Source organism: Podarcis cretensis (assembly GCF_951804945.1).
Source record: "Podarcis cretensis genome assembly, chromosome: 6".
NCBI classification, from domain to species: Eukaryota; Metazoa; Chordata; class Lepidosauria; order Squamata; family Lacertidae; genus Podarcis; species Podarcis cretensis.
Genome location: NC_137175.1, coordinates 42,445,381 through 42,470,885, shown reverse-complemented (window position 1 = coordinate 42,470,885; position 25,505 = coordinate 42,445,381). Strand labels below are relative to the sequence as shown.

The 25,505-nt window shown below is 42.4% G+C and overlaps 1 protein-coding gene across 12 annotated transcripts in view; it reads right to left on the bottom strand.

Annotated features, from left to right (window-relative positions):
• Positions 1-6,041: 6,041 nt before the first annotated feature.
• Positions 6,042-25,505, bottom strand: part of BLACAT1 (BLACAT1 overlapping LEMD1 locus) — an 82,501-nt gene continuing 63,037 nt past the window's right edge. For 3 of the 12 annotated variants that reach the window (XM_079980138.1, XM_079980139.1, XM_079980134.1), the window contains exons 2-6: positions 20,039-20,094; positions 18,262-19,591; positions 15,945-16,145; positions 15,060-15,193; positions 6,042-10,943 (exon numbers count right to left, since the gene is read on the bottom strand). In XM_079980138.1, coding sequence (XP_079836264.1) covers positions 16,005-16,145; positions 18,262-18,489 — 369 coding nt within the window. In that variant the 5' untranslated portion in view covers positions 18,490-19,591; positions 20,039-20,094 and the 3' untranslated portion in view covers positions 6,042-10,943; positions 15,060-15,193; positions 15,945-16,004. Of the gene's footprint in view, positions 10,944-15,059; positions 15,194-15,944; positions 16,146-17,286; positions 18,211-18,261; positions 19,592-20,038; positions 20,095-25,505 lie in introns of those variants that run through there. The other 9 variants (XM_079980135.1, XM_079980136.1, XM_079980144.1 and 6 more) reach the window with 6 other exon arrangements.

Sequence of the window (25,505 nt, the reverse complement as noted above, 5' to 3'; positions counted from 1 at the left end):
GCATCCCTCTGCCTCAAGACACAATGGAGTGTGCCTCCAGGGGTGAAGTCAAATTGCTGCAGTAGTAGCACCAAAGTGACCTCTCCAGGCCATAAGCCTGCACAGGTCCTGGGCTGCCCAGATGATAAGACCCTCCTCTCAGCTTCACTGATGTGGTCCAAATGAAAGCAGAGCAATATGTTTGGCACCAGCTTGGCTGCTGGAGTTGCCGGAAGAAGACCTACAAGGCACCATCAAAACGTCTTAGGGACTCCACTACAGATTTTTGTAGGGTTTACTCCTTTGCCTCCCCCCCCCAAGGTATCCTGCAAGGCAGCAGAGTTTTCCTTCTCCTAGATGGACTCCCTTTCCAGGTTGATGAGCCCCATCTGCCCCTCCCTTCTACAGCACGTGCAGAAACCACCGTCTTGACCATTGGACTTACTAATGGTCTCATCCATCAGTCTGCCAGAACCTGTCTTCACATGCTGGGAAAATCCCTAACCCACTGATGGTTTGAGACCTATCAGCTACTCTCACCTGGTTTAGCTGGCCAGTTGAAGCTGTTCCTGGGGTATGGCTGCTGTCAAATGCTGACAGCTTCCAGGAGCCACAGCTGAGAGCTGAGTGCAGGGTGGGGACCAAAGATGGAGAAACTACCCCAGAAGGAGCACAACATGTCCCCCAACAGTAGAGGTACTACTCCTGTCCTAACACCCCATACAGCCCATTTGAAGACGGTGGATCTTTAGTAAAGAGAATACTTCTAAGATGGTGCTGTATGAAATTTATACTTAATTTTTTTGCACTGAAAATCTCAAAAATCATTAACTTTTCTCCAGATGTTGTCTGAGTAAACAGGGATGCTTCTGCAATTAATTTTAAAAGGTTAATTTAACAGCTTCATCAATAAGGTTGCAGCCCAAGGGTTAAGTGACGATTCTCCCTTCTATCCTTTCTTCCTCATCCTGGATTTCTGTAAATTATGTTTATGACATCATTCATTGCTTTCACTTATATCCAAAAAACCTGGCCTATCTTCAGCCTACTGTGAATCTTAGACTCCTGCTGTGGCGAAGTGCCCTCGTGGAAGGAATTAAGTTTCCAAAGTGCTGCTTTGCTAGCTGCTGTGTTCTGTGGAAAAAAAGCTGAGGGAAAGCCCTGCAGATGGCACTGTCTGATCTTTTTCCTTACTGCCTTATTCTCAGCTCATATAGCTCCAGGCAGTACAGAATGCAAAAATCATGTAGTTCACATAGCTGCATCAAAACTGTCAAAATAGTTATTTTTAAACTGAGGGCAGCCTGCTGCTGTTGCTGGCTGCCATAAAATTAAATGTGCAGACCTTTGACCAAAGAGGCATTGGTGTTTTGGGGGGGAAAGATATATGAAAACTAACCTATATGTGAAGTGGGCCTGGGTTAAATAATAAAGGCAAAGGGACCCCTGACCAATTAAGTTGCAGATGACTCAGGTTGCGGCGCTCATCTCGTTTTACTGGCCGTGGGAGCCGGTGTTTGTCCCCAGACAACTTCCGGGTTGTGTGGCCAGCATGATTAAGCCGCTTCTGGCGAACCAGAACTGTGCACGGAAATACCGTTTACCTTCCCGCCAGAGTGGTACCTATTTATCTACTTGCACTTTGAGGTGCTTTCGAACTGCTAGATTGGCAGGACCTGGGACCGAGCAACGGGAGCTCATCCTGTTGCAGGATTTGAACCGCCGACCTTATGATTGGCAAGCCTAAGCCTCAGTGGTTTAGACCACAGCACCACCTGCATCCCTGAATACCTATAATAAAGGTACAAACCAACAAATGCTTACATGGAAGTGCCATTGAAATAATAGCTTCCACTGACTCCATTTCAGGTTAATTTTTTTCTTATCTAAGCTGCTATTTATCAAGCTTTGGCATCAATCACTTCTTTCTAACTGTTTTGTGAAGTAAAAGACAGGTTCCAGGGCCACGTTTTTTTGTGCACTCAGGGCAAAGGCCAAGCAGAGGGGGACGCAGGAAGGCCATTTTGCTAAGGCATTAAATTTAGACACTTATTGATTTAGGGTGGGGACCTCACACAGTTGTTTGTTTTTTGGCATTAGATAAGTTTCACAACTTGTCTTTATGTGCATCAGACCCCCCCCCCCAAAAAAAGTGGCGCACTCTGTCTGATTAGGGCTGCAAATTTAAGCAAATTAAATGTAGTTTTGTTGTTAACTGATACAGATTTTTTCCTGTTAAAGAGTTTAAAATGCTCACAAATATTCATAAAAATACATTGGTTCTGATGGCACAAAATTGGACCTTGATGAACATGTCTTCTCAGATCTGCTGTTTATATAAGCAAAACCAGTTTTTGGTGTCTAATTGTTTTCATATGTCATCTTTTTAAATTGTTCTTATCACTAGCATCCTAAACAGCTGGAAGCGGCCTGGACCTCTTGGGACCTCTGAAAGAGTCTGCTCAGGGCCCTAATCTCAGTTGCCCCATGCGGACCTCATCTTCTTAAGGCTATTATGTGCCCATTCTCTGAATTCTTTGCTTTTTAAATACTTCTTTTAGCACTTTTACCAGCACTTTTTTTGTTGTTGTTGTTAAAATGTACTTTCAGATCAGCAGCTGCTGTCCCTATGGAAGCTGATTTCTGGAAGAGCCCCTATTGAAGTTTTACCTTAGGATATCTTTAAATGCCTTGTATCTTATAATAAATGGGGTTTTTATCATGTTTGTTGAAGTTTCCGGTATAATTTATTCAACTTTTAATGACCCACATACAAGAGTCAGGGGTAGGCAAAAAGTTGATCCAGATCTACCAGATCATTAGCAAAGATTTCTGACTCCCATAACTTCAGCTTTCCTCCTGAAATTAGGCTACTGAAACAAAAAACAAAAAACAAAAAAAAAGCATAGATGAGGGGGAGAAACCAAGAATGGATTTATGTGTGAAAGGACTTTTATTTCAGTTCCGACACTGAAAAATATTCTGGGATGGGTTATTCCCAGAGGTGCCCTCTTTGTTAGTTCTAAGTATATGTCTGTTTCTCTTTCTAAGCCAATATTTTGCACTTCACTAAGGGACACGGGTGGTGCTGTGGGTTAAACCACAGAGCCTAGGACTTGCCGATCAGAAGGTCAGCGGTTCGAATCCCCACGACGGGGTGAGCTCCCGTTGCTCTGTCCCTGCTCCCGCCAACCTAGCAGTTTGAAAGCACGTCAAAATGCAAGTAGATAATTAGGTACCGCTCCGGTGGGAAGGTAAACGGCGTTTCTGTGAGCTGCTCTGGTTCGCCAGAAGCGGCTTAATCATGCTGGCCACATGACCCGGAAGCTGTACGCTGGCTCCCTCGGCCAATAAAGCGAGATGAGCCCTGCAACTCCAGAGTCGGTCATGACTGGACCTAATGGTCAGGGGTCCCTTTACCTTTACCTGCTCTTGAGTTCTAGGGGAAAAACAAGCAGATCTTGCATGTTTGAAGTCTTCCCACCACTGCAATAGATAATAAAGTTTGTGCTGACATTTTATATCCCAGGAAAAAGCTTTGTGAAGCCTGTACTTGTTTTGATACAGACTGCTGCTACTTTGTTCTTTATATCTTACCTAAGGAATAGGAAGCTGATCTAATAATTCACAGGAATATATATTACCATTAAAGCAGAGAAAGGGATTTGAGTGCAAAAGGCTTTGTGGTTCTTTTACACTTCATCTTTAGGGTGGTTCACACATTTATTTTTCATTTTGGATTAGATTACTAGATTTGGAGCTCTCCACATCAAATAAGGCTTAAATCTGAGGTTTATTGATCTCTTACAGAGTTTCAAGTGACCTTCCTGGATTTTGGATATAGGCTACATATAGATGATAGTGTTTCATGTCCTTTTCTCATACTAGGGTTGCTCTCTTTGTGAAATAACAAAAAAGACAAGTGATCTAGAAATATTATAAAAGGCTGGTTTCTTTCTATTTGGATTGGGGTTTGTTTGTTTTTTTAAAAAAGGAGGCTCTCTGTATTCTTTTTGCTGCTTTAATCTGATTTATGTTGGTTATCTTTCTATTGATTTTTTAATTGTATTTGTATTGTTTTAATACATTCAGGTATGTCTTATGAAGGCCTAGACCTTGAAAATAAAGTTATACAGATATATCACAAACCATCATGTTTAAATAAATCTTTAAAGTCTCTTTAAAACTGGTGACAACTTTTGCAGTTTTATTTTTAGAACCTGGAATATCTGAGGCAATAAAAGGTATTAGGGAACATACCCATTTTACTAGAGAACCATTTATCCAGTATATTAAATGCTGGAATTAGACCTGTGAGGGAAGCTGAGGTTATCTGTAACTACAACATTTCATCTTTTGGATGCTTCTTTGGTTTCAGTCTTCATCTCAAGATCTCCCTGAGCAATAGCTTTCTTAGGACCAACCAAAATGTCACAAAATTCTAACAAATTTGTGAGTTCCCCAGAACTCAAATATGTTACACAACATACTAGGAGAGCGAGTAAGGGGGGGTCATGACTCTTGACACCTGGGAGAGGCCAGTCACTCTGCAATCTTCATCTTGGAACTGAATCTGTAAGCTGACCTGGTTACAACACCCAGGCTAGTTTTTGTACTTCCCCCTCCCTCCCCCATACTTTGTGTAGCATCTTGCCTGATAGACTTCTGCAGAAGTGGAAAGCTTGTCATGATTTGGTGACATTTTAGTGGTTATAGTAAAAAGCATTGCCAATGGAACAGACCAGAGACAACAGTGGGCACATCAGCAAATGTGAATTTATTATGTTTGTATGGATGTGGGTGGTGCTGTGGGTTAAACCACAGAGCCTAGGACTTGCCGATCAGAAGGTTGGCGGTTCGAATCCCCGCGACAAGGTGAGCTCCCATTGCTCGGTCCCTGCTCCTGCCAACCTAGCAGTTCGAAAGCACGTCAAAGTGCAAGTAGATAATTAGGTACTGCTCCAGCGGGAAAGTAAACAGCGTTTCTGTGCGCTGCTCTGGTTCGCCAGAAGCGGCTTAGTCATGCCAGCTCCCTCAGCCAATAAAGCAAGATGAGTGCCACAACCCCAGAGTCGTTTGCAACTGGACCTAATGGTCAGGGGTCCCTTTACCTTTATGGTAGACTAGTTTCTCCCTCTGTCTTCCATCCAGGCAATCCTATCCCAAGTTTGCATATATATTCCAGCCAGGCAACCACATCCTAGGAGAGTACAAAGCAGGGCTGGTGAGGGCCATGGCCTGGAAAGCATGTATGGCCAAGGGAGAGTCATGAGGGCTTGGAAGAGGCTTTTACACTGGCCTCCAGGCCTGTGATTCCTCATCCTTGGTCTACACCAGTCTACACCAAACTTGGCCCTCCAGCTGTTTTGGGACTACAACTCCCATCATCCCTAGCTAACAGGACCAGTGGTCAGAGATGATGGGAACTGTAGTCCCAAAACAGCTGGAGGGCCAAGTTTGGCCTTCACTGGTCTACACTAACTACAGGTTTTTCTTCACCCCTGCCTGGAGGTGCCAGGGTGGATATGCCTAGATACATCAGCAGGGATTTAAGAGGACGTTCCCACTCATTCTGTTTCCTTTCCACATTGTCATGCAGAGTTCATCCTACCATTAAGCATCAGATTTGATGATGGCTTTAAAGAATAGCAAGACGTTAGGCATGTCCCACTCTGGAGGGCACCTTTTGAATTTCCTGGCCCAGTGGCCCAAACATCTTGGATATTCTAGGCTGCCAGGGTAGTGTATATAGATCTAAAAGCTTGTTAACTGAAAACATTGTAATGGCTGTGCTATTTCTGTGTGGTTTGCATCATACTGAATAATAAAAAGGAGGGTGGGCAGCTCATTTTCCAGCAAAGTGGTATCATTTCCCTTCCCTTTCAGCCACCCTTTTGCTTTCTGTTCCTGATGATAGTCAGCAAGTGTTTCTACCTTTTTGCTCCTTTCACTTGTTTAAGTAAGCAGTGGTTCAGGTTAGGGGTGTATTTCAGTTCATCCGTAGCAACAATAAAGAAAGCATCAAGCAACAGCAGATGTAATTTATAGACTGCAAAGAGACGTAATAATAAAGCCTGTTTATTACAGCAATTAACATATCTGCTCTCCTAAGCATGCTTTCACAGTTAGAGCAAAAATGTGCTTACTTCAAGTGCATAGTTTACAGAAAGAAAATACAAAGGAAGGAACTGAAGTCAAGCAAGCTGGTTCGAAAATGGGCATTGGGAAGAAAAGGGAATTAATCAGCCAGAAGGCCAATCGATCGGCAAGTATTTCAGTGAAAGATACAGACATGATAGGCATCTATAATTTATAATACAACCTTGTAAACCACCTTGTTAGAGCAGAAGTCTTTGGGCTTTATGTTGTTACAACCCAAAAGATATCTGTTAAGTGCTAAAAGAAAATCAGCTGTGCCGTGAGGGGTTTACTGATCCAATTGGAAGAGGGTCCTGCTGTGTCAGTGTTGAGAAGCACTGGAATGTAAATATAACATGCTCAGCAGGCTTGCATCAGTAATAAAGTCAGTGGGACTTCTCTGATTTTATCTTAGCTAAGGTTTTGGGGAATGTAGAATGATCTCTTTCAGTAACATCTAGCAACATGTCAATGAGCCTTACTTTGTATCAATATATATCATATATATCACATACAATCCATGAATATGTATTTTTAGCACCATTTTTTTCACCAGAAAAATTTCCCCAACCAAAAGGCTCATAGGATTTTAAGGGCACATACAGCAATTCTGTACAGATATGTGTGTTGAAATGGCCTTGGAGTCATCCAAAGCATTCAAATACTCAGTGGGCCATATAAATGGAAATATTATTTTCAGAGGGATACAAAAGTTCTGAAGTACACAGTGAATTCGGATAACAAGTTTTCAATTCAGGTTTTGACAAAGGAGACTCTACTGTATAGGTTTCAAATAAATGTTTTACATGTATTGCAATGCCTTCATCTCTGCAATGTAAATAAATGGATAAACATTTAGGACTCCAAAGAGATATGGCAGGCTACCATAATCATCCAATTGTGGGACTGGAAATCCTAGGAGAAGCATCCTGCATTACAAATTGCAATTATGTTCTTTTGTGAAGTGCACTTGATTATTGAGCATACAAATTTGATTATTTATCCTGCTTTATAAAAGCCTCTTTTAGCAAATACAGACTGGATTCCATAAATCAATTACACTATTTTTGGCTGGCTTTCTTTAGTGTTACAATGATATTCTCACAGTCATTAATTTAATCTTAAGGAGACACTGTGGTGTGTCTTTTTTAAAAAAAAGCTGTCATCTTAGTTAAAAGCAAATGCTTGTGTATCAAGGATAAATAACCACCACCACCTGGTTCTTAATACATTTTTTTAAAAAAAAATACTACAAAGGGTGTATTCTAAAAATTCTCGTAAATATTTTCTCTCTCTGAAAGGGTATTTAATAGAATGTGAATTATCTACATAGCAGAATCCTTTGTGCACTTATAAACAATCCTGTTTTCTGTTCTCAGTGTACAATATTATACAACAGATATGCATGGCTTATTAAGGACATCGAGTTAGCAGGAAGCTGAGTTGACCTGTCTATCCAGTGTAGAAAAAGTCATTTATTGATATCATGCAAAATAGATAAAAATAGCTGGTTTCTATGGCTACTGAGGCTGGAAGACTACTGAGGAATATTTCTATTTAGGTTCCTATATGATGGAATCCAGAGAGCAAAAAGGGGAGAAGAAACAAATGTAGCCTGCTTCGGGGACATTTTCTGCCTTCGTGTTTCCCTGTCCTCAATTCAAGTAAGACTCCTTTTTACTGACAAGAGCTGGAGATCCAGATCAGACCAACCAGTATGGCATAGCAAGGCAAGAACTTTCTGCATGATAGGCACAATTACAATGAGATCTAAAAATAGTTAATATAACAGCATCTATTTTCATCTACCCTTATGTCCAGGGGGTTTCCCACAAAGAAGCCTGAATAGACATTTCGGAGTTTTTTTTTTGGGGGGGGGAATGCAATGTGAGCAAACAAAACAAGACACAGAAAGCATTCAGTCTTCAAGATAGGCTCAAGATTTTCCATGCAGTGAGATCTGAACAAATCGTCCGCAGCAGAGGGGGATGGACTGTGGGGCTATGCTAGGAACATTTAAGACTCGCTTGTCCCTGCTGCAGAGATATGTCCTGACATGACCCAACTGACTCTTGTTAACTATTACACAGTTTGGCCTTGCCAGCTCTAAAACTTGGCCAAAGTATCGCAGATGAACAGAGCATGTGTAACAGGTAACAGCTACCACTGATGGGGGCAGGTGGAGGTTTAATATGGGGCATGACCCATAATTATGACAGAAGAAAGCTCCCTTAACATGACATCCTTTATAATGAACTTGGAGGCATCAGACTTTTTCAGATGAAGAAAAGGAAAAAGAGTTTGGATTTGATATCCCGCTTTATCACTACCTGAAGGAGTCTCAAAGCGGCTAACATTCTCCTTTCCCTTCCTCCCCCACAACACACACTCTGTGAGGTGAGTGGGGCTGAGAAGTGTGACTAGCCCAAGGTCACCCAGCAGCTGCATGTGGAGGAGCGGGGAAGCGAACCCGGTTCACCAGATTACGAGTCTACCGCTCTTAACCACTACACCACACTGGAGTGCCTTGGAAAGGCATCAAGGTCTATGCCAAGTTGTATTTCTGCCAGTGCCCTTAATTGCTCTTATTTGCTCCCCTCGTTACAGGCAATGCTTTTATCTGTTTCCTCAGACATTCCAATACCACAATCGCTATCATTTCTGATGCCCATGACATAGATTTACATCTAGGAATTGCAGGGGTTTCCGCAGGCATATTCCCCATGGATGATACATGCATTCTGGATGAGTTAGATTCCCCAGTGTTTTAAATCAATGCAGGTGGCTTGAAAATGACTATATAGTGAGTCTCAATACCCTGGTTGTCAGTTAATGGCAGTAAACATATTGTCATGGGTTTGTCAGGCAGATTCCCCTAAACTCTTAAATTAGTAAATGTTATCATTTAGCTCATATTTGGAGTATTAAGGGAAGATACAAAGAGCAGTGTAAAATTACAGGCTATGCCGCTTATCCTGTTCAGGATGTCAATACACTGCATATGTGCCTTAATTTTCCAAATGAAACATAAACCTTGTTTAAGTGCCAAGACCCCTGGAATCTCATGCACTGTTCAGAGGAGGTTTGGGTGGCTGATATGGACACATCAGTACCTTTAAATGTGGAGAGTTTTGAACATCCATGGAGGTCTCAGGAATTACAGTAACAGTGAATATGGACCACTATCATTAGGTCTGGCCTAGCAAGTGTTTGGAGGCACACTTAATTCCATCCCTTTTCAACGATTCTGTGCTCAAGTTGTTCAAAGGAACTACCGTAACTTCCAAGGTAGCTGTGATTCTCAAAGCCTACAGCTAGATATAAGTAGGTGTTTAAGTAGTTTGTTGAAAGGAATGGACTGAAGCTTGTGCTTTATCGCTAACACTTAGCTTTTGTATAGCACCTTCGACCCTGAATACATACAATATTACTGTTATCGCCAATGACACAATCAGTGTCATTTTTCCCAGAAGAGGAACTTGTTGGAGTCATATAGCAAAGACAGAAAGAGTTATCTGTGTGTCTTTGTAACTTCTTGGCAAGTTCTCCGCCCTGTGGAAAAAACAGTTTTCATGAGCCTAACTAAAGAAACATTTGAGTTTCTAATTTATTTCACAAAGATATATAATTGCCTTGTAATGTTTCTGGTAGGTTCAAGGTATGTACATCCAAGGATCTCAAAGTTGGTGGGTTTGGCCAATGCCCACTTCTAGGTTACACATATGTATTTCAGAGAACGTAGGATATTTTGAAATAAAAATAAATTCCTGGCACTAGCTAGGCTCCAGCATAATTAAGAGTAAACTTAGAGTATATTTGTATATCGATAAATATATAAATCTATATAGACTTTACTTGAATCATTAGTGGTCTATATACACGTGTGGTCACTCATAAATGTGACTGTGCGAATTGACTGCAGGTACATTCAATAAATAGATGGGGTAGATAACAATTCTTTCCATTAATCAGAGATGCAGAATCAAGCCAGCCCACAGTTTTGTATACTGCATACATAAATATGCACAGGATTTCAACCAATTTCAATATAGTGCATATTGCTTACAATGATAATTATGACAAGATTTGGTCACTGCAGTATTTTCTGTGGCCAGACAAAATAATATAAAACATTTTCAGCCACCCTCTGAAAAATTCATAAATTCACTGACCACCCAGGCATTCAGTTTTGAAATTCAGAGAGCACATCAGATGGTTATAGCCATAAGCTATAAGTAGAAGGTAAGAGATATTGAGCAGATGTTTGGTTTTCTTTGTTTCTGTCTTCTGAGGGACTGTATCCTTGCGAGCAACAAAGCCATGAATGTTTAGATACTGGTCTAACCTCACCCCAAAACATATATCTACTGACCCTGTAGAAATAAAGTGCTTCTTATAGCCATATCAGCCTCAGTGCATACAACTGTATTATGATTTTTTAAAAGTATCCTTTCTACTTTAGGTAATATTGGAATGCAGTAACTGTACAACCTGAAATTAACCTGATACTTATATTTTTGTAATACCTTTAAATGCCAGTCAGAAATAACACAATTATTGGATTTATTCCTATTTCACAGTTTAAGATTCTAGGATTAGTAGTGCAAGTGTACATAGCAGAGTGGTTTAGGTTGGGAAAGATGTCCATGTTTATAATTTAGCACAGTTTCTTCTTGGGAAGCTGTACAACAAGGTATTTGACTCATTCTCCCTTCGTTGGCTTCATTCCTGCAATTTGTGCATGTCCTGCACCCGTCCAGCTGGTCACAAAAACTTGTCATTTACCTTAAACGGGTACAATGGAAGTTGTCTTGGCAGCATCACCTCTGTCAAAAGATCAAAACAAAGCACAACTTTGAAGAAAGCTTCATCACACACACAGTTTTGTTTCCTACCCTACCATTAAACATTTGGGAGACATTCTGGCTCCGAGCAAGACTAATATTTATCCAGACAGACAATATATTATCTATCTTGAAAGATACCCTGAAGCAAAGTTGCAGGCAATTAGTTTTAATGGTAAAAATCTTCACACACACACACACACACCCCGACTAACTTCCCACTCACCTTATATTCACTGTTGATTCTCATTCATTTTTAAACATCTTTCTCAAAGTTGAAAAACTGCAAATATTCTTATGTTTCTTTCGGATCCACATGTTTCCAACCCAAAATGAGTCATTTGCATCCATACAGTGGTACCTCAGGTTAAGAACTTAATTCATTCTGGAGGTCCGTTCTTAACCTGAAACTGTTCTTAACCTGAGGTACCACTTTAGCTAATGGGGCTTCCCGCTGCCACCGCACAATTTCTGTTCTCATCCTGAAGCAAAGTTCTTAACCCGAGGTACTATTTCTGGGTTAGCGGAGTCTGTAACCTGAAGCGTATGTAACCTGAAGTGTCTGTAACTTGAGGTTACACTGTATTGATACTTGGAAAATATAAACTAGCAGGTTAAGCAACTCTAAGCCGTATGATTTAGAGTCAACACTGAAGCCTGCTAATGTAATTTTAGAGACGAGGGCAAAAACAATGTCACTCCTGATTAGGTCTGATACAGCCTTGTCTGAATGTACATGTATGTGGAAACTGGGGATAGTGCACTCTGCTTACATTATTGCCTTCCATAAAGGTAAAGGTAAAGGGACCCCTGACCATTAGGTCTAGTCATGACTGACTCTGGGGTTGCAGCGCTCATCTTGCTTTATTGTCCAAGGAAGCCGGCGTACAGCTTCCGGGTCATGTGGCCAGCATGACTTAGCCACTTCTGGCAAACCAGAGCAGCGCACGGAAACGCCGTTTACCTTCCCACCAGAGCGGTACCTATTTATCTACTTGCACTTTGATGTGCTTTCGAACTGCTATGTTGGCAGGAGCAGGGACCGAGCAACGGGAGCTCACCCGTTGCGTGGATTCAAACCGCTGACCTGATCGGCAAGCCCTAGGCTCTGTGGTTTAACCCACAGCGCCACCCACGTCCCATTGCCTTCCATAGGAATGAACATATTAAATAAGTTTTGTTGGAAATGGCTGCCTTAGAGGGGAAGAACTTATCTTGAAAATGGTAGTGAGCAGTTCATCTGGAAAACATCAAGGGCTATATAGTTATGTATATGGTGCGGGGGGACTTATTAAGCATGATGGGAGATGGTTTGGTAGTTCCAAGTAAATGTGTATGTTTGTGCAAGCTTTGGAGGAAAAAACCCCAGTTATGCAGTTTTCAGCATGGTTCAATCTAAACTGCAGAAATGTCAGCTCTGGTGAATGCCTATTGGCTAGCACCCCCATATTTGTACAAGGCGGCATAGATAGCTCAACATCTTAAAGCGAGGGGGGTGTTAATAGCAACAAGGTAATCTTGACACGGGGACGCAGGTGGCGCTGTGGGTTAAAGCCTCAGCGCCTAGGGCTTGCCGATCGAAAGGTCGGCGGTTCGAATCCCTGCGGCGGGGTGCGCTCCCGCTGCTCGGTCCCAGCGCCTGCCAACCTAGCAGTTCGAAAGCACCTCCGGGTGCAAGTAGATAAATAGGGACCGCTTACCAGCGGGAAGGTAAACGGCGTTTCCGTGTGCGGCTCTGGCTCTGGCTCTGGCTCTGGCTCTGGCCAGAGCAGCGATGTCACGCTGGCCACGTGACCCGGAAGTGTCTCCGGACAGCGCTGGCCCCTGGCCTCTTAAGTGAGATGGGCGCACAACCCCAGAGTCTGTCAAGACTGGCCCGTACGGGCAGGGGTACCTTTACCTTTACCTTTACCTAATCTTGACACATTATATGGAGATGAGACTTGCACACTTTTTGTGGCTAGAATGTGGTTAGAATGCATTTTGAATGCTCTTTGAGAAGACAATGGATCTAAAATATATTGATCCTACATCAGAAATAGGCTTCCACTGAGTTCAGTGGGACTTGGTCCAAAGTAACAATAAGGTTATAACAATAATATAATATAATATAATATAATATAATATAATATAATAATAATATAATGAATATAATATAATATAATAAATATAATACAATAAGTAATAAGGTGGTGGTATCCAGAGAGCACTCTTTGTTGCGATGGCCAAATTGTACCAGGGTGGCTTCCATTGTTAGATGAGTTAGGCTGCTTTCCTAGCCTTGTTTTTGTGTATAGTTGATCTAGCCAAAGTCTTGTATGAGTGTCTTCATTCAGCTCCATGGCAATGAGAAGGAGAAAGGGACTCCTGTGAACTTTTAAAACTGATTTTGTGAGGAGATGAATCCTCATTGTGGCTTCATGCCCATTATTTTACTGCTCTTTGGAACATTTCAGCCATCTCCTACAGCAACATCATTCCCTAGAACTTGACAAAGATTGATTAAAACCTATTTAGTTTCTATTTTTTTTCTTTACAAAAAGGGGGGGACCCCTTCCCTGGAATGACATCATATTTAGCTCATAATTGGTCATCTTTACTGGACACAAATTTTACATTCCCATTATGGGCTAAGAAAATAGAACAATTGCTGTGTGCTTGTTGGCAATCAGCCAGTCCTCCTAAAAAGAGCTCAAGTCACCACCATGTACAGCTTTGCTACTATGGTGCAAATCTGGTCTCTTGGTAGAGATGAGAAGCTTGGAAAGGTTAAGAGAGTTTATCATAAGATAAACTTGCATGCCATCCACAGTCAGCTCATCGGATACTTCCAGGGCTAGATTTATTCTGTATTAATCTCCTGTGCCCCATAGAATAAAGATATGTGGCGTGACATGCATCAAATTATGCCCTCATGATAAAAAGCAGTAATGGTCTCAGAAGTCAGCCCACCAGGCTGTCTTGGGTGAACCATGCCCACTTTTCCTGTGCCTGATGACAGAAAAAGGTGTTATATTCAAAAAGGGCAGAATTCAAGCCAAGGCTACAAAGAAAGCATCAGGGGTGCATTCTGGAGCCTTCCTTTGCAGCCATAGCTTAAATTTTTAAAGTATCTGATTCAATTTGGGATCACAAATGAAGGAACAATCTTCCTCTGCAGTTTCAGTCAGCTGATGTCAGGTGACTGACAGGTAGGCATCCCTTCTCATCTGCCCAAGTGACCCATGGAGGATTGGCCCCTATGCATCTGACTCTTTAGCCAGATCCAGTTCCTCAACCCTAATATAAACACACTGGAACACCATGCATTAGAATGATAGTTCCAGCTCAAGAAATTTTACACTGTCAAGGGTCAGGCAGCCTGCAGTAGTAGTAATAGTGGTAGTATTTGTTCATTCATTATTATTAATTTGGTCTCGTATCCCATACTTAATTATAAGGTCCCAAGCTGGGTTACAACAATGGAAAAATACAATATTAAAATCAGTTAAAACAAGTATATTTATATAGTTAAAAGGCTCCCTTCTCCCTCATGCCTTCTTTGGTTTTATTCAATAATTGAAATGGGCTCAACAATAAATGCGGTGGCCATGTGTCCTACTTTACATAGGACAATCTTCTGTTTGAGGACATCCTCTCTTGGGAGGACTATCTAGTCCAAGTTAAGTTTAAAACCATAAGGAGGAGGAGCTGCAAGGTCTTCAACTTGCCCCTCAGGTGTGAGGACCTGGGACAGCAGACTGAGCAGGCACGTAAGGTCACCTGGTCACTGCTTTTCCCATTGTGCTGTGATGCATTGCATCTCTATATTTTGTTTGTTTGTTATGAATTTCTTCTTCTTTTTCAATGTGCAAGTGGCAACGCTTCAATAGAAAGGGGGGGCATCTACTAGATTTTATATGAAAGTGTATGACAGAATGTTCATTAAGATAATCCAATATAAGCACATTAGTGCTTTGTTTCTAAATGAACTTTCAAATTAATTTTGATTATATCCGGAGGATTTTGCAGGCAGCTTTCTTACACAATAGATGAAAAAAAACCCAGTAAAGTGGTATCTTAAGAAGCTAACAGAATCTTTTAAGTCATGATACCCACCGTCTCTAAGGCTCAGGGTAATTCCAAATAGGACACCGTGTAGAATTGCCATTTTGCCCAGCTTGGTTTCTGGATCCTCAGTTACATTCCTGTCTGCACAGAGTGACGTTTTCCCCCCCAAGCCTGCAAAGTCTCTAGGGGAGAAAAACAAGGAGAGAGAAATAAATGTAATAAAGCAGATTAACGTCTTCCACATTCTCCTCTTCCCACTGCCGGCACTGATGAGAGAGGCTATCATTCACATAATGGGTTCATCTCTTCCTGCCAGTATTCCTTCCTGAGCTAATCCATCAAGCTCCATGAAAAAGCCGAAAGGAGAGGGGCAGCATCTCTGTGGGGGACATGGAGCTAGGTTCTCCCCACTCAGCCTCCACCAGAAAGACCATTCCTTTGGTTTGCTCCAGCCTCTCCGTTGACACCTCCACAAATCTGTGGTGATGTTAAAAATAGTTATGACGATGCAGAGATGCTAGTACAGGAGCGGGCAACCCTTTTTCCTGTTGAGGGCCACATTCTGTCAGGGGCACATGATTATTGTGGGTAGGGCCAGAACAGGCCAGACCAAAAAAATGAGTGGGGTCACCCCTTTTCTCTCTCTTTTTTCTGGCACCTCTTTCTCTCTCTCTCACTTTCTGACATCCTCTCTTTCTGTCCTGTCTCTCTGCACAGCAGGCTGTTGGTGGAGGGAAAGCTTTCTCTTCCCAGAGGTCTAAACTAATACCCTGCAGAGGGCTTTTTTGAAATTGACTTAAGGGCTCTAGAAAATTTGTCTGGAGGCCACATGCATCCCTGTGCTGGTGGGTGCTGCACTCTTCAGTCCCCCCCCCCCAGAGCAGAGGCATGAGAGTGGGCAGGAGGCAGCCTACAAGGATAACAGCATCATACCACAGTTGCTGTGCTCCTCCAACTCAACAGAGAGATGTAAGATGATGCACAAAGGAAAGGTTACACCGCTGTCTCTTGCTCAGCGCTGGGCTCTTCCTTCTTCCTCTTCATCTTGCAGAAGCCATGGAGCCCACAGAAGCAAGCAAAGGTGAACTGGGGCATCCCCTGGGACAAGCAAAGGACAGGAGCATCCAAGGAAATCTATACAAAGTAAGGTGAGAGAAAAGAAAAGCTTGGGTTTCTTTCCCTGCTTTCCAACAGAACATCTCTTACTTTCACTTTAGAGCAGCATGCTCAGTGCATTAGAGAACAGCGGGTTTTCCACCTAGAATGAATCTCGGCTCCCCCACCTAAAACCTCTACATATTGTGGGGGGAGGGGGGAAGACCGGGGACCGAGCTCAGTGGTGAGGCATATGCTTTGCATCTCCAGTTAAACATCTTTCCCTGAGACCCTGCAAACCATCAGAGAATATCATCCTGCACCACATGGGCAAGGCCTCACCTGGTTGATGGAAGGCAGCGCCCTATGTTCCTTGAACATGGATAGCTGCTGCCATCCACAATCAGATTCAATCAGTGGTGGACCTACATTTGGGGGCCCCTGAAGTTTAAACTGTTATGGGAGAGCCCTTCGCAACCAGCAATGAGGTCTGGATAACCACTGCTATCTTCTTAATTGTGTTATTCTACAACACATCACCACATTTTTTTTTTAAATTAACTACTACATCTCAGTTTTTCATTAAAATTGCTGTACTGGATTATCTCATGCCAAAGTCACTGGTGTGAACAAAAATGTCCTATGTCTTATAGTTTGAGTTATTGGAGGGAGGGGATGAAAATTAGGGAAATGTTACATATATGCATGATGCACTTTTTAAAGCAAATTTTTAAAGCCATGTGGACTAACGTCGCTTCTGGGGCTTCTCTGGGATTAGGGCCCTGAAGCTTAAGCTTCATTAGTTTCATAGTAGATCTACCCCTGGATTCAATCCACGATTCCTCCCCACAAATTATAGTTTTGACACTCCCCACTTTTTTGTTGTATTGTTCCCAACAAAGGCCACCAGAAACTCATCTTTGAAAAAGCTGTTTCTGTAAATAATATTATGTGGAAAGGATTTATTTTGCAAACACTTCAATATGAAATGCATACTGTGGCTGGGTTTGCCAGCGGCAACCCCTCCCCAGCACACCTGAAACCACATATGCCTTTCATGAATACACAGTTTAGGTATGGGTCGCCTCGCATCTCTCACATTAGAAATTAAGCACTGGGTGGCTGCCCCTCATCTCCATCATTCCGCCTCATTGTTTCTGACTATGGTCCAGTGACTCACATGTTATCTTTGTGGTATGGTTGTTGCTGCAAAGCCACTCACCCACTTCTGGCTTCCATTTGGCATCAGTAATGTATGGATGTTCTAATCATTCACCTTTCCTACACCAATGTGGCTAGCCGAGGCGGCAGAATACAGTTTCATCACTGTAGGTTTGAGCCCCACAATGAGCATGAAAAATTGCTATCATGAATTTGGTACGTATTGACTCATTCATCCCTTCATTCACACGTTTTATATCCCAGCCTTTCTCGCAAACTATCTCAAGGCAGGTCACACTCAAATAAAAGATGCAATGAAACCAGTCAATAAAACAATAACATCACCTCAAAAGATAGGTGGAGCAATGAGTGTAAAGGTTACCTTTGTAAAGGAGGCTAAATTCGACATACACGTACATCCCCCTGGGCTATTTTTCAGCCGGAACTTGGTGGAACTCAGTCCTGGCATCTCTCAGGTGGGTACCATTGCCATTATAAGAGAACAAGGGAGGCTGTTCATAGTCAGTTCTGACACCTCTTTTTCTAGAAAAATAACACAGCATTCCCCCCCACTCCCAACTCTCAATCCTCCATCCAGGCAAGCAAAAGGCATGATCATGAATCAACGATAAGCAACGGCTTGGAGGCCAACTTAACCACAAAGAATATGAACTAAGCGACAGCTTTTGAGGTTGGCCTTATTGCAGAGCAATGTGAAGCAATGTGGGCACCAGTCATTTCCCTCACTCCATCTCTGCGATGTTGTTTTTAAAAAGAGGTTTCATCTTAAGATGAAAAGATGTCTAGGGCCTGAACTTCTCGTTGGGGATCATAGAGACTCCAGCAAAGTCCTAACAATTCTTTTCTTTGCACAAAGCTTGTGAAGTAAAATCAAACATACGGAGTCCAAATGACTTTTTTCTTCTCCCACCCCCCCTGCCACCATTCACACTCCTGCCCCCACCGAATCACAGCATTCCAATCTGCGAATTACCTCAACCAGATGAAAAAGAAAAGGCGAAAGCCAAAATCCCCCGGTTTGCGATGGTTGCTCTTCAATAGCTCGGCTAGCACTCAGGGCATGATTAAGCCCTCCAAGGTTACAGGGAATATTTGACTGACCTTCTAACTTCAAACACAGCCGCTCGGCATTCATTAAATAACCCTTCAGCACCTCAGAACAGTCAGTTCCACATGGCAATAAAAATTGCATCCCTCCCATCCTGTAACCTGGGAACCAGAGGAGGCTCGCTCTATCCTTTCTGTTTCAGCCTGACCTTGCCTTTGCAGTGACAGGCCCTGCCTTCAGCACAAAGCAGTCCCTGTGCAGATAAGCAAGACAAATGCACACCTCCCATTGAACTGACTTATTCAGCTGCACGCTCACCACCCCCACCCCCAGTTTCATTTGACAGGTTTTGGTATACCTGTCTGCCAGACAACTAGTTTAAATAAGGCCCCTGATACTTCCTCTGAGACTCACAAAGCAATGACCAGGGACTCCTTAATGAGTCTTCCTGTCTGCAAGGTTTGTGAGCAGACCGCCAGCTCTGTGCCTCTCTCAGCTGCTTATATTGCATGTGTGCAAAAGAGTTTTCTGAGGTAATGGCCAGGAGAGCGCCAGTTCTACCAAATGAAGCTGTTGCAAGGCTAGTTATGCAGCCACAAAAGTGAACTCATTCTTTGCTTTCAGCCTGCAATTTTGCTGTCAATCCACTCTAGGTAAATGGCATTGTCAGAAAGTGTTACAATACCTTAGTCGACACCAGATTCCATTAAAGGAAGGCAAAGGAAACAGGAAAAAGGAAACCCACTTTCTATGGACATCCTTAAATTTTCAGCTTCTGTGTTTATATTTCCCCCCGCCCTCAGGTTTTCATGTTAAAAACAAAAACAATTGCTAAAAGCAAAGTAGAGGAATAAAATGAATGCCAAACATAACAAATCACCAGAAAAATCACAGTTTTTAAGCCATTTTCTTTGTTTTCTTAAGTTTTTTATTGCATATTTTGAATACATAGCATAAGGAAAAGTATATTTAAATACCATGTGTACACTCAGGAAGAAAGTGTGTCACATACTGTTTTTTATTGTGCTCTGAAATGGTTTCAAAACTTCTTTTACCATAAATGTCTGCAAATCATAACGCTGTTTAAAAGAGGGCATAAGATCTTAATTTTTAAAAACAAAAGTAAAAATACTTGAAAATGTCATGTTTGCACCTGCAATATCAGGCACTCTCCATCGGGTCTTCATCTCCTTATTTGACAGTCTGAAGGGCTGTGGTGGATTTCAAGTTGTCCATGGCCTACAATACGCACCTGCTGTTAATAAATATATAATTTAAAGTACATGGTATCAAGTGTCATAAGAGAGCACAACTCATCAGAACTGGCTGGCACGTAAATGATGCAAACAAATTGCTTCCACTGGGCTCAATGCTAACGTGTCCTGCTAAATAATTTCGGAAGCTTTGGTTTCCAAAGTTAATATATTTTTCAACTAAGTATTCAGGATAGATGCCCTGCTGCTTTTGGATTTGAAAGAGGAAAAGTATTTTTATTTTATGCATTTGCTTTCCCCAGCTTAATGTGGCTTTCCACTTTTACCTGAGCATCTAAAACTATTTTCTGTGATCTGGTGTGAGAGAGTAGGTTGGATGAAGAGACTTATTTTTTAAAATTTTATTTATTCCCTCCCCCCCTCCCCCCCTCCCTCCAGGGTGTGTTACAGCATTAGAAACAATTAAAAAAACAATTACAAAACCTTACAGCTCCTGTTTTGGAGCAGGTGGGTGGATTGGATCACCTTTTGGTCCCTTTCAACTCTATGACATATAGACAATAATTATTTTTTAAAAAAATATATATTGCCATGGTTCTTTTAAAAAAAATAGATTAAGATCAAAAGGATTGTACATAGCCTAATGTGGAAATGTGATGAACTGGACTCAAAATGAGAAAAATGAAAAACACAAAATGGACAAATTTGTCACTCTCTACTCAAGGCAACACACTAAAAAAGTAATCAATAAAAAAATCGAACTAAATATCATAAGATTAGAAACGTACATATGAGAGGTCAAGGTAATTAAATGTACTTAGATGAATTGCCTTCATTGCCACTCATTGGGGCCAATGGATTGCTCAGGTGAACCTTTGTAAGTAAGCTGCTCCTCAACCTGAGCACCACACCTGATGGATCTCTCTTTTGTGTCCACCTGCTACGCTACAGTGCAATGGAATTCTTGGGAAAGTTCTCACAAGAAGTGGCAAATCTGAAGAAACTCTGGCATCAGGTGATTTAAGGCTTTAAAGTTCCTAGGCTGCACCTTGAATTGGTAAGAAGTGTAGTTGATACACAATCATATATATGTATATATAATCTGCTTACATGAGATAGCCTGCTAATGGGATGGAGTACCTGAGGTACATTTGCTTGCTGGGATGGAGTACCTGAGGTACATTTGCTTGCTGGAAGACCTGGGTGGTCTGAATGACAAGAGCCCCAATTCCATTAGGGAGCTATTGATGTATTTAGGAAAGCTTGTAGCATGGAGCCTTTTAAAACTGACCCTCCACTTTCCATTCAGGGGGCAGACAATGATGAACGAGCCTGGAAGAACAGAGGCAGCACAGCTGAGTCAAATGCTCCTGTTCTTCTTGAAAATGGAGAAAAGGGATCTTTTAAGGAGTGAGGAATAATTAAAAAATAAATGAACTAGCGCTAGTGGAGTGACAGATGCCCTACTTGATTTGCAAAATCCAAGCATGTTTCATGGCCCTGTTCTGCCCTTTCTATTCAAGGGAGACGATCCTTTGAATAGAACCCTCTGCAGCCAAAAAAAATGTGGTGAGCATTAAAAATGTAAAGCCAAAGAATTCTCTTTAGTCATTTGCTTAACCTCAGACTGTGTTTGTCACTGTCAGAGTGATGAATTGGGAGCTGTCTGAAATCAGCATGCTCACTTTAATAATGTCACTTTCCCTGAGCTCTAATAAATGTCTTTCTGAACCAGCTGGACAGAACCAATTCCTTAGACCAACAATTACCGATTTCACCAGGTTTTTGCTCTTCTTAACAGTTAGGGCCCTGCTGCTGAAATTGGAAATCTTTATCCATTTTCACACATTCTCCCAGCCACGAGGAAAGGAGAAGATCCAGTTTGTTAAAGCCCTACACAAGGAATTAGAGGAATTAGAGGGAAATTGTCCCATGGAAAGAGCAAGGAAATTGACTGATTTTTAATTCCCGTTTCGACCACCGACACAAAAAATGTATATTGGTAAGGGAACTATTCTTCTCTTGGAGCATGCCTTCTTAGGGCATATCTAATATGTGTCCAGGAAAAGTGCAGGAGCAAACATTAGAATATAAATGGACTCCTTCAAAAGAGCCTGCTTTGACCAAATCATGGGTAACAGTCATACAGGCAGAGGATGATGTCATGACCACATATTTAGTCCTGATCACAGCAGTGCGCCAATCTCTCTAAGATCTACCCTGCAAGGATTAGACTAGCCAGCCATCAAATCTTCAACCACAGAAATGATTGTTTTGTATCAGGTGATTACAGGCCTGTATAATTTAAGGGTGCATCTCTATGCCTGGATGCCATTTAAAAAATCCAGGAATATGAGGTTGTTGGTACATAACATTATACCACCATTTAAAATAAAGAATAATTTAATGAGCACATACACTTTTGTTCCCGTCCTGCTCTTCACAAGCCAGAGTCAGGATTGTCACAATGTGCAAGCCTGGGCTGAGGGTTTGTTTGGAGAGAAGGAAATGATAAGCCTACATAGGCCCATGGGCTTGTTTCCTCACTTGCATGGTTTAACGTGGCATGTGAACTGGGTCTATAAACCTGCATGTTTGAACTGCCAAGCAATAAAGGAAACACAAAATAAACTTTAGCTGTATCAACATTTGACCAAGAAAATTGCAGACAAAATAGGTACAGTACTGTCTTACACTGAGTCAGACTATTGGGTCTGTCTAGCTCAGCCTTGTCTATTCTGAAAGGCATTGTCTATACTGATTCTCCAGGATTTCCATCAGGAATTTCCCCCAGCCTTACCTGGAGGAAACAGAAACTGGGGACTTTGGACATGAAAAATATGTGGTCTGCCACTGAGATACAGCACCTCCTCCAGGACTCAGTTGTTAAATATTAGCCAAGAAGTCAAGTGATAGTGAGATGTTAGGCACCTCTAGAACTGTGGTAGATTCTACTGCAAGAAAGAGCATGTGCTCCCTTAGATGGCTACTCATAATAAAAAGTACACAAAGTTAAGGTAAAGGTAAAGGGACCCCTGACCATTAGGTCCAGTCGTGGCCGACTCTGGGGTTGCAGCGCTCATCTCCCTTTATTGGCCAAGGGAGCCGGCGTACAGCTTCCGGGTCATGTGGCCAGCATGACTTGAGCCGCTTCTGGTGAACCAGAGCAGTGCACGGAAATGCCGTTTACCTTCCCGTTTACCTTCTACTTGCACTTTGACGTGCTTTTGAACTGCTAGGTTGGCAGGAGCAGGGACTGAGCAACGGGAGCTCACCCCGTCGTGGGGATTCGAACCGCCGACCTTCTGATTGGCAGCTCCTAGACTCTGTGGTTTAACCCACAGCGCCACCCGCGTCCCTATACAAAGTTAAGGTACCTACATGCAATTTATTATCCTCATCCTCATCATTATTATTGCCAGCTGCAACTTGCCTGAGATGAAATTGTACTGATTTGCTTTCCCTACCCCACCCCTGATGTGAGCTGTTTTGAGTACATTTAAATGGAAAAGCAGTAAAGAAAAATAAATTCCCTATTCGGTGCAATAATAGGAGCAGTTTTATTAGTTGCTATTTTAGTCTGCTGGTTATTTATGTATCACATTTTATTGTTTGATTGCCATGTAACTCACCCTAGGACCTTTTGGTGAAGGGCAGATAATAAATAAATATTTGTGACGCAGGAGAACCAGCCTCTCAGGAATCCACTAACAAAAGCTCTCACAACCAAACCACCTTGATTCTATTCAGTCTGAAATAGGGAGCAGAGGATAGAACAATGTACTATCCGAGTCAGGGCGAGTGGGTCCAACCACAAAAGAAAGACAGGCTCCTGCACTTTAAACATGTGTGTAGAAGAGGGAAATTCAACAGGTGTAGCAATAAAAGCTACACCTGTTGAAATCCCCTCTTCTCAACAAGTCTTCAAGGTACAGGAGCCTGGCTTCCTTTTGTGTCTGTGCATGCTTGCAGGGATAGTTGTTTGTGGGTTAGATCAATGGGGGAGACCCTCTCAGTCTAATTTTGCCTCTCTGGATCATTGCGATGATAACATGAGATAACTCCTGCATATGCTGCTCTGAGCTCCTTCAAGGAAGGCTACAGTGCTAACACTTTTTCCCCCTTCCCTGACCCTCCTATTCTTAATTTCTATTTCCCATTCTTTTCCTGGCCTTCTTGTATTAACCACCAGCCTAAGAAATACACACACACATCACAAAAGGACATACCACCCACCTCTTGCATTTTTTAAAAAAGCCTTAAAAAGAAATAAACTCAATTAGCAAAGGGAAGCACTGGCTCTTTAAAAGGAAATAATGGTGCCTATACAGCTGGCGTTTCAGGTTGCAGTGTTTGCAGAGAACCACTAATTAAAACATTGCTTCTGTAAAGTATGCTGATCCCATTGATTCCAATCCCAACCCCAACCCCCCTCAGCCTTCATATACACACAGTTAATTTGCTGCTAGGAAAGCAAAGTCGCAAGGGTCCTCATTATAAAAATTTCACTGGCTGCAGCTAATGGTTGTAATTAATAGGTGCAATAAATTTCAAATGGCCAGCCAGGGTGTTCATTAGTTTCAGCCTGAGTCAGCACCAGTGGGGTAGCCTGTTACTTAATAACCCATTTTCTAACTAACTGAAAGGGAAGGTGGGGAGGGTTCGACCCACCCAGCTATGGTTCAACACAACCAGAATTCTCTCGTCTCACTTGCCAAAAAGAGACAGAGCTGAGTAAATCATTTGCAGAGAACAATCTCCATTTGGACACACCTGCTTGCCCCAGTTGCGTAAGAACGAGGCAGGACAATCCAGATTGTATGTTAGCCAACAGGCCAATGTACACAGCCACCTGCAACAATTTGGCCAGATCGCTTAAAAAATAACACACACACACGGAAAAAAATCCAGTGTATCGTTAGTTACAGCTAGGGACAGCACAGTTGTTAACTGTCAGCTCCAAGGAGGTAAAAATAAAAGCCTGACATGCTTGAGATATTGCTGAGCATAAGGAAGTTGGTTAATGTAGTGTATCTACTAGCTACATTTTCAAACAACAGACATCTGCTTCCGTGTTAAGCAGCAAAGTACATCACTATTGTGATTAGGTTTCCTGTAGGAGCAGGGCTCCTGTATCTTTAATACTTATGCAGGAGTTATGTTTTGAGGCCTCTGCCTGCATAAGTGAAATCATATAAAGTAAGGAGTACTTTCCAAATGCCCTCTCTGCCACTCTCTCTTCCATCCATACCAAAAATGCCGTATCCAAAAATATCCACAACTAGAATTGAAGGAGGCTGGAGGATGTGTGGGAAATTGACGACGACAACGCTGCCCCGCATGTCAGCTGTTAGAGGGAAGGCTGAGCAGCTTAAACAAAGGTCTGCTGCACCTCCAGTCTCTTCAAGACTTCCTCCGCCTTCACTGATATCCTCTTTGGGCTCTGGGGAGGGTCTCCTCACGAGCCACGAGGACTCTCCAGCTCTCACCCACCATTTCCTGGTTTGAATTGAATTATTTAATTATTCCCCGGTGTCTGTGCATGTTATGTTGTCGTGCACAAGTCAATTGTGCATAAGTGGGGGGGGGGGTCTGTAATAAATAACAAAGTGGGCCCGGCAACACCATGTTGTGTTGTGGAGTCCTTCTGTTCCAGCTGGGGTGGCCACTCACCCCTGCCCAAGGGAATGCAACCCTTGTCAGAAAATAAAGGTTCCCTAGAGAGGGAGCCAGTATGGTGTAGTGGTTAAGAGCGGTAGTCTCGTAATCTGGGGAACCGGGTTCGCATCTCCGCTCCTCCACATGCAGCTGCTGGGTGACCTTGGGCCAGTCACACTTCTTTGAAGTCTCTCAGCCCCACTCACCTCACAGAGTGTTTGTTGTGGGGGAGGAAGGGAAAGGAGAATGTTAGCCGCTTTGAGACTCCTTAAAGGGAGTGAAAGGCGGGATATCAAA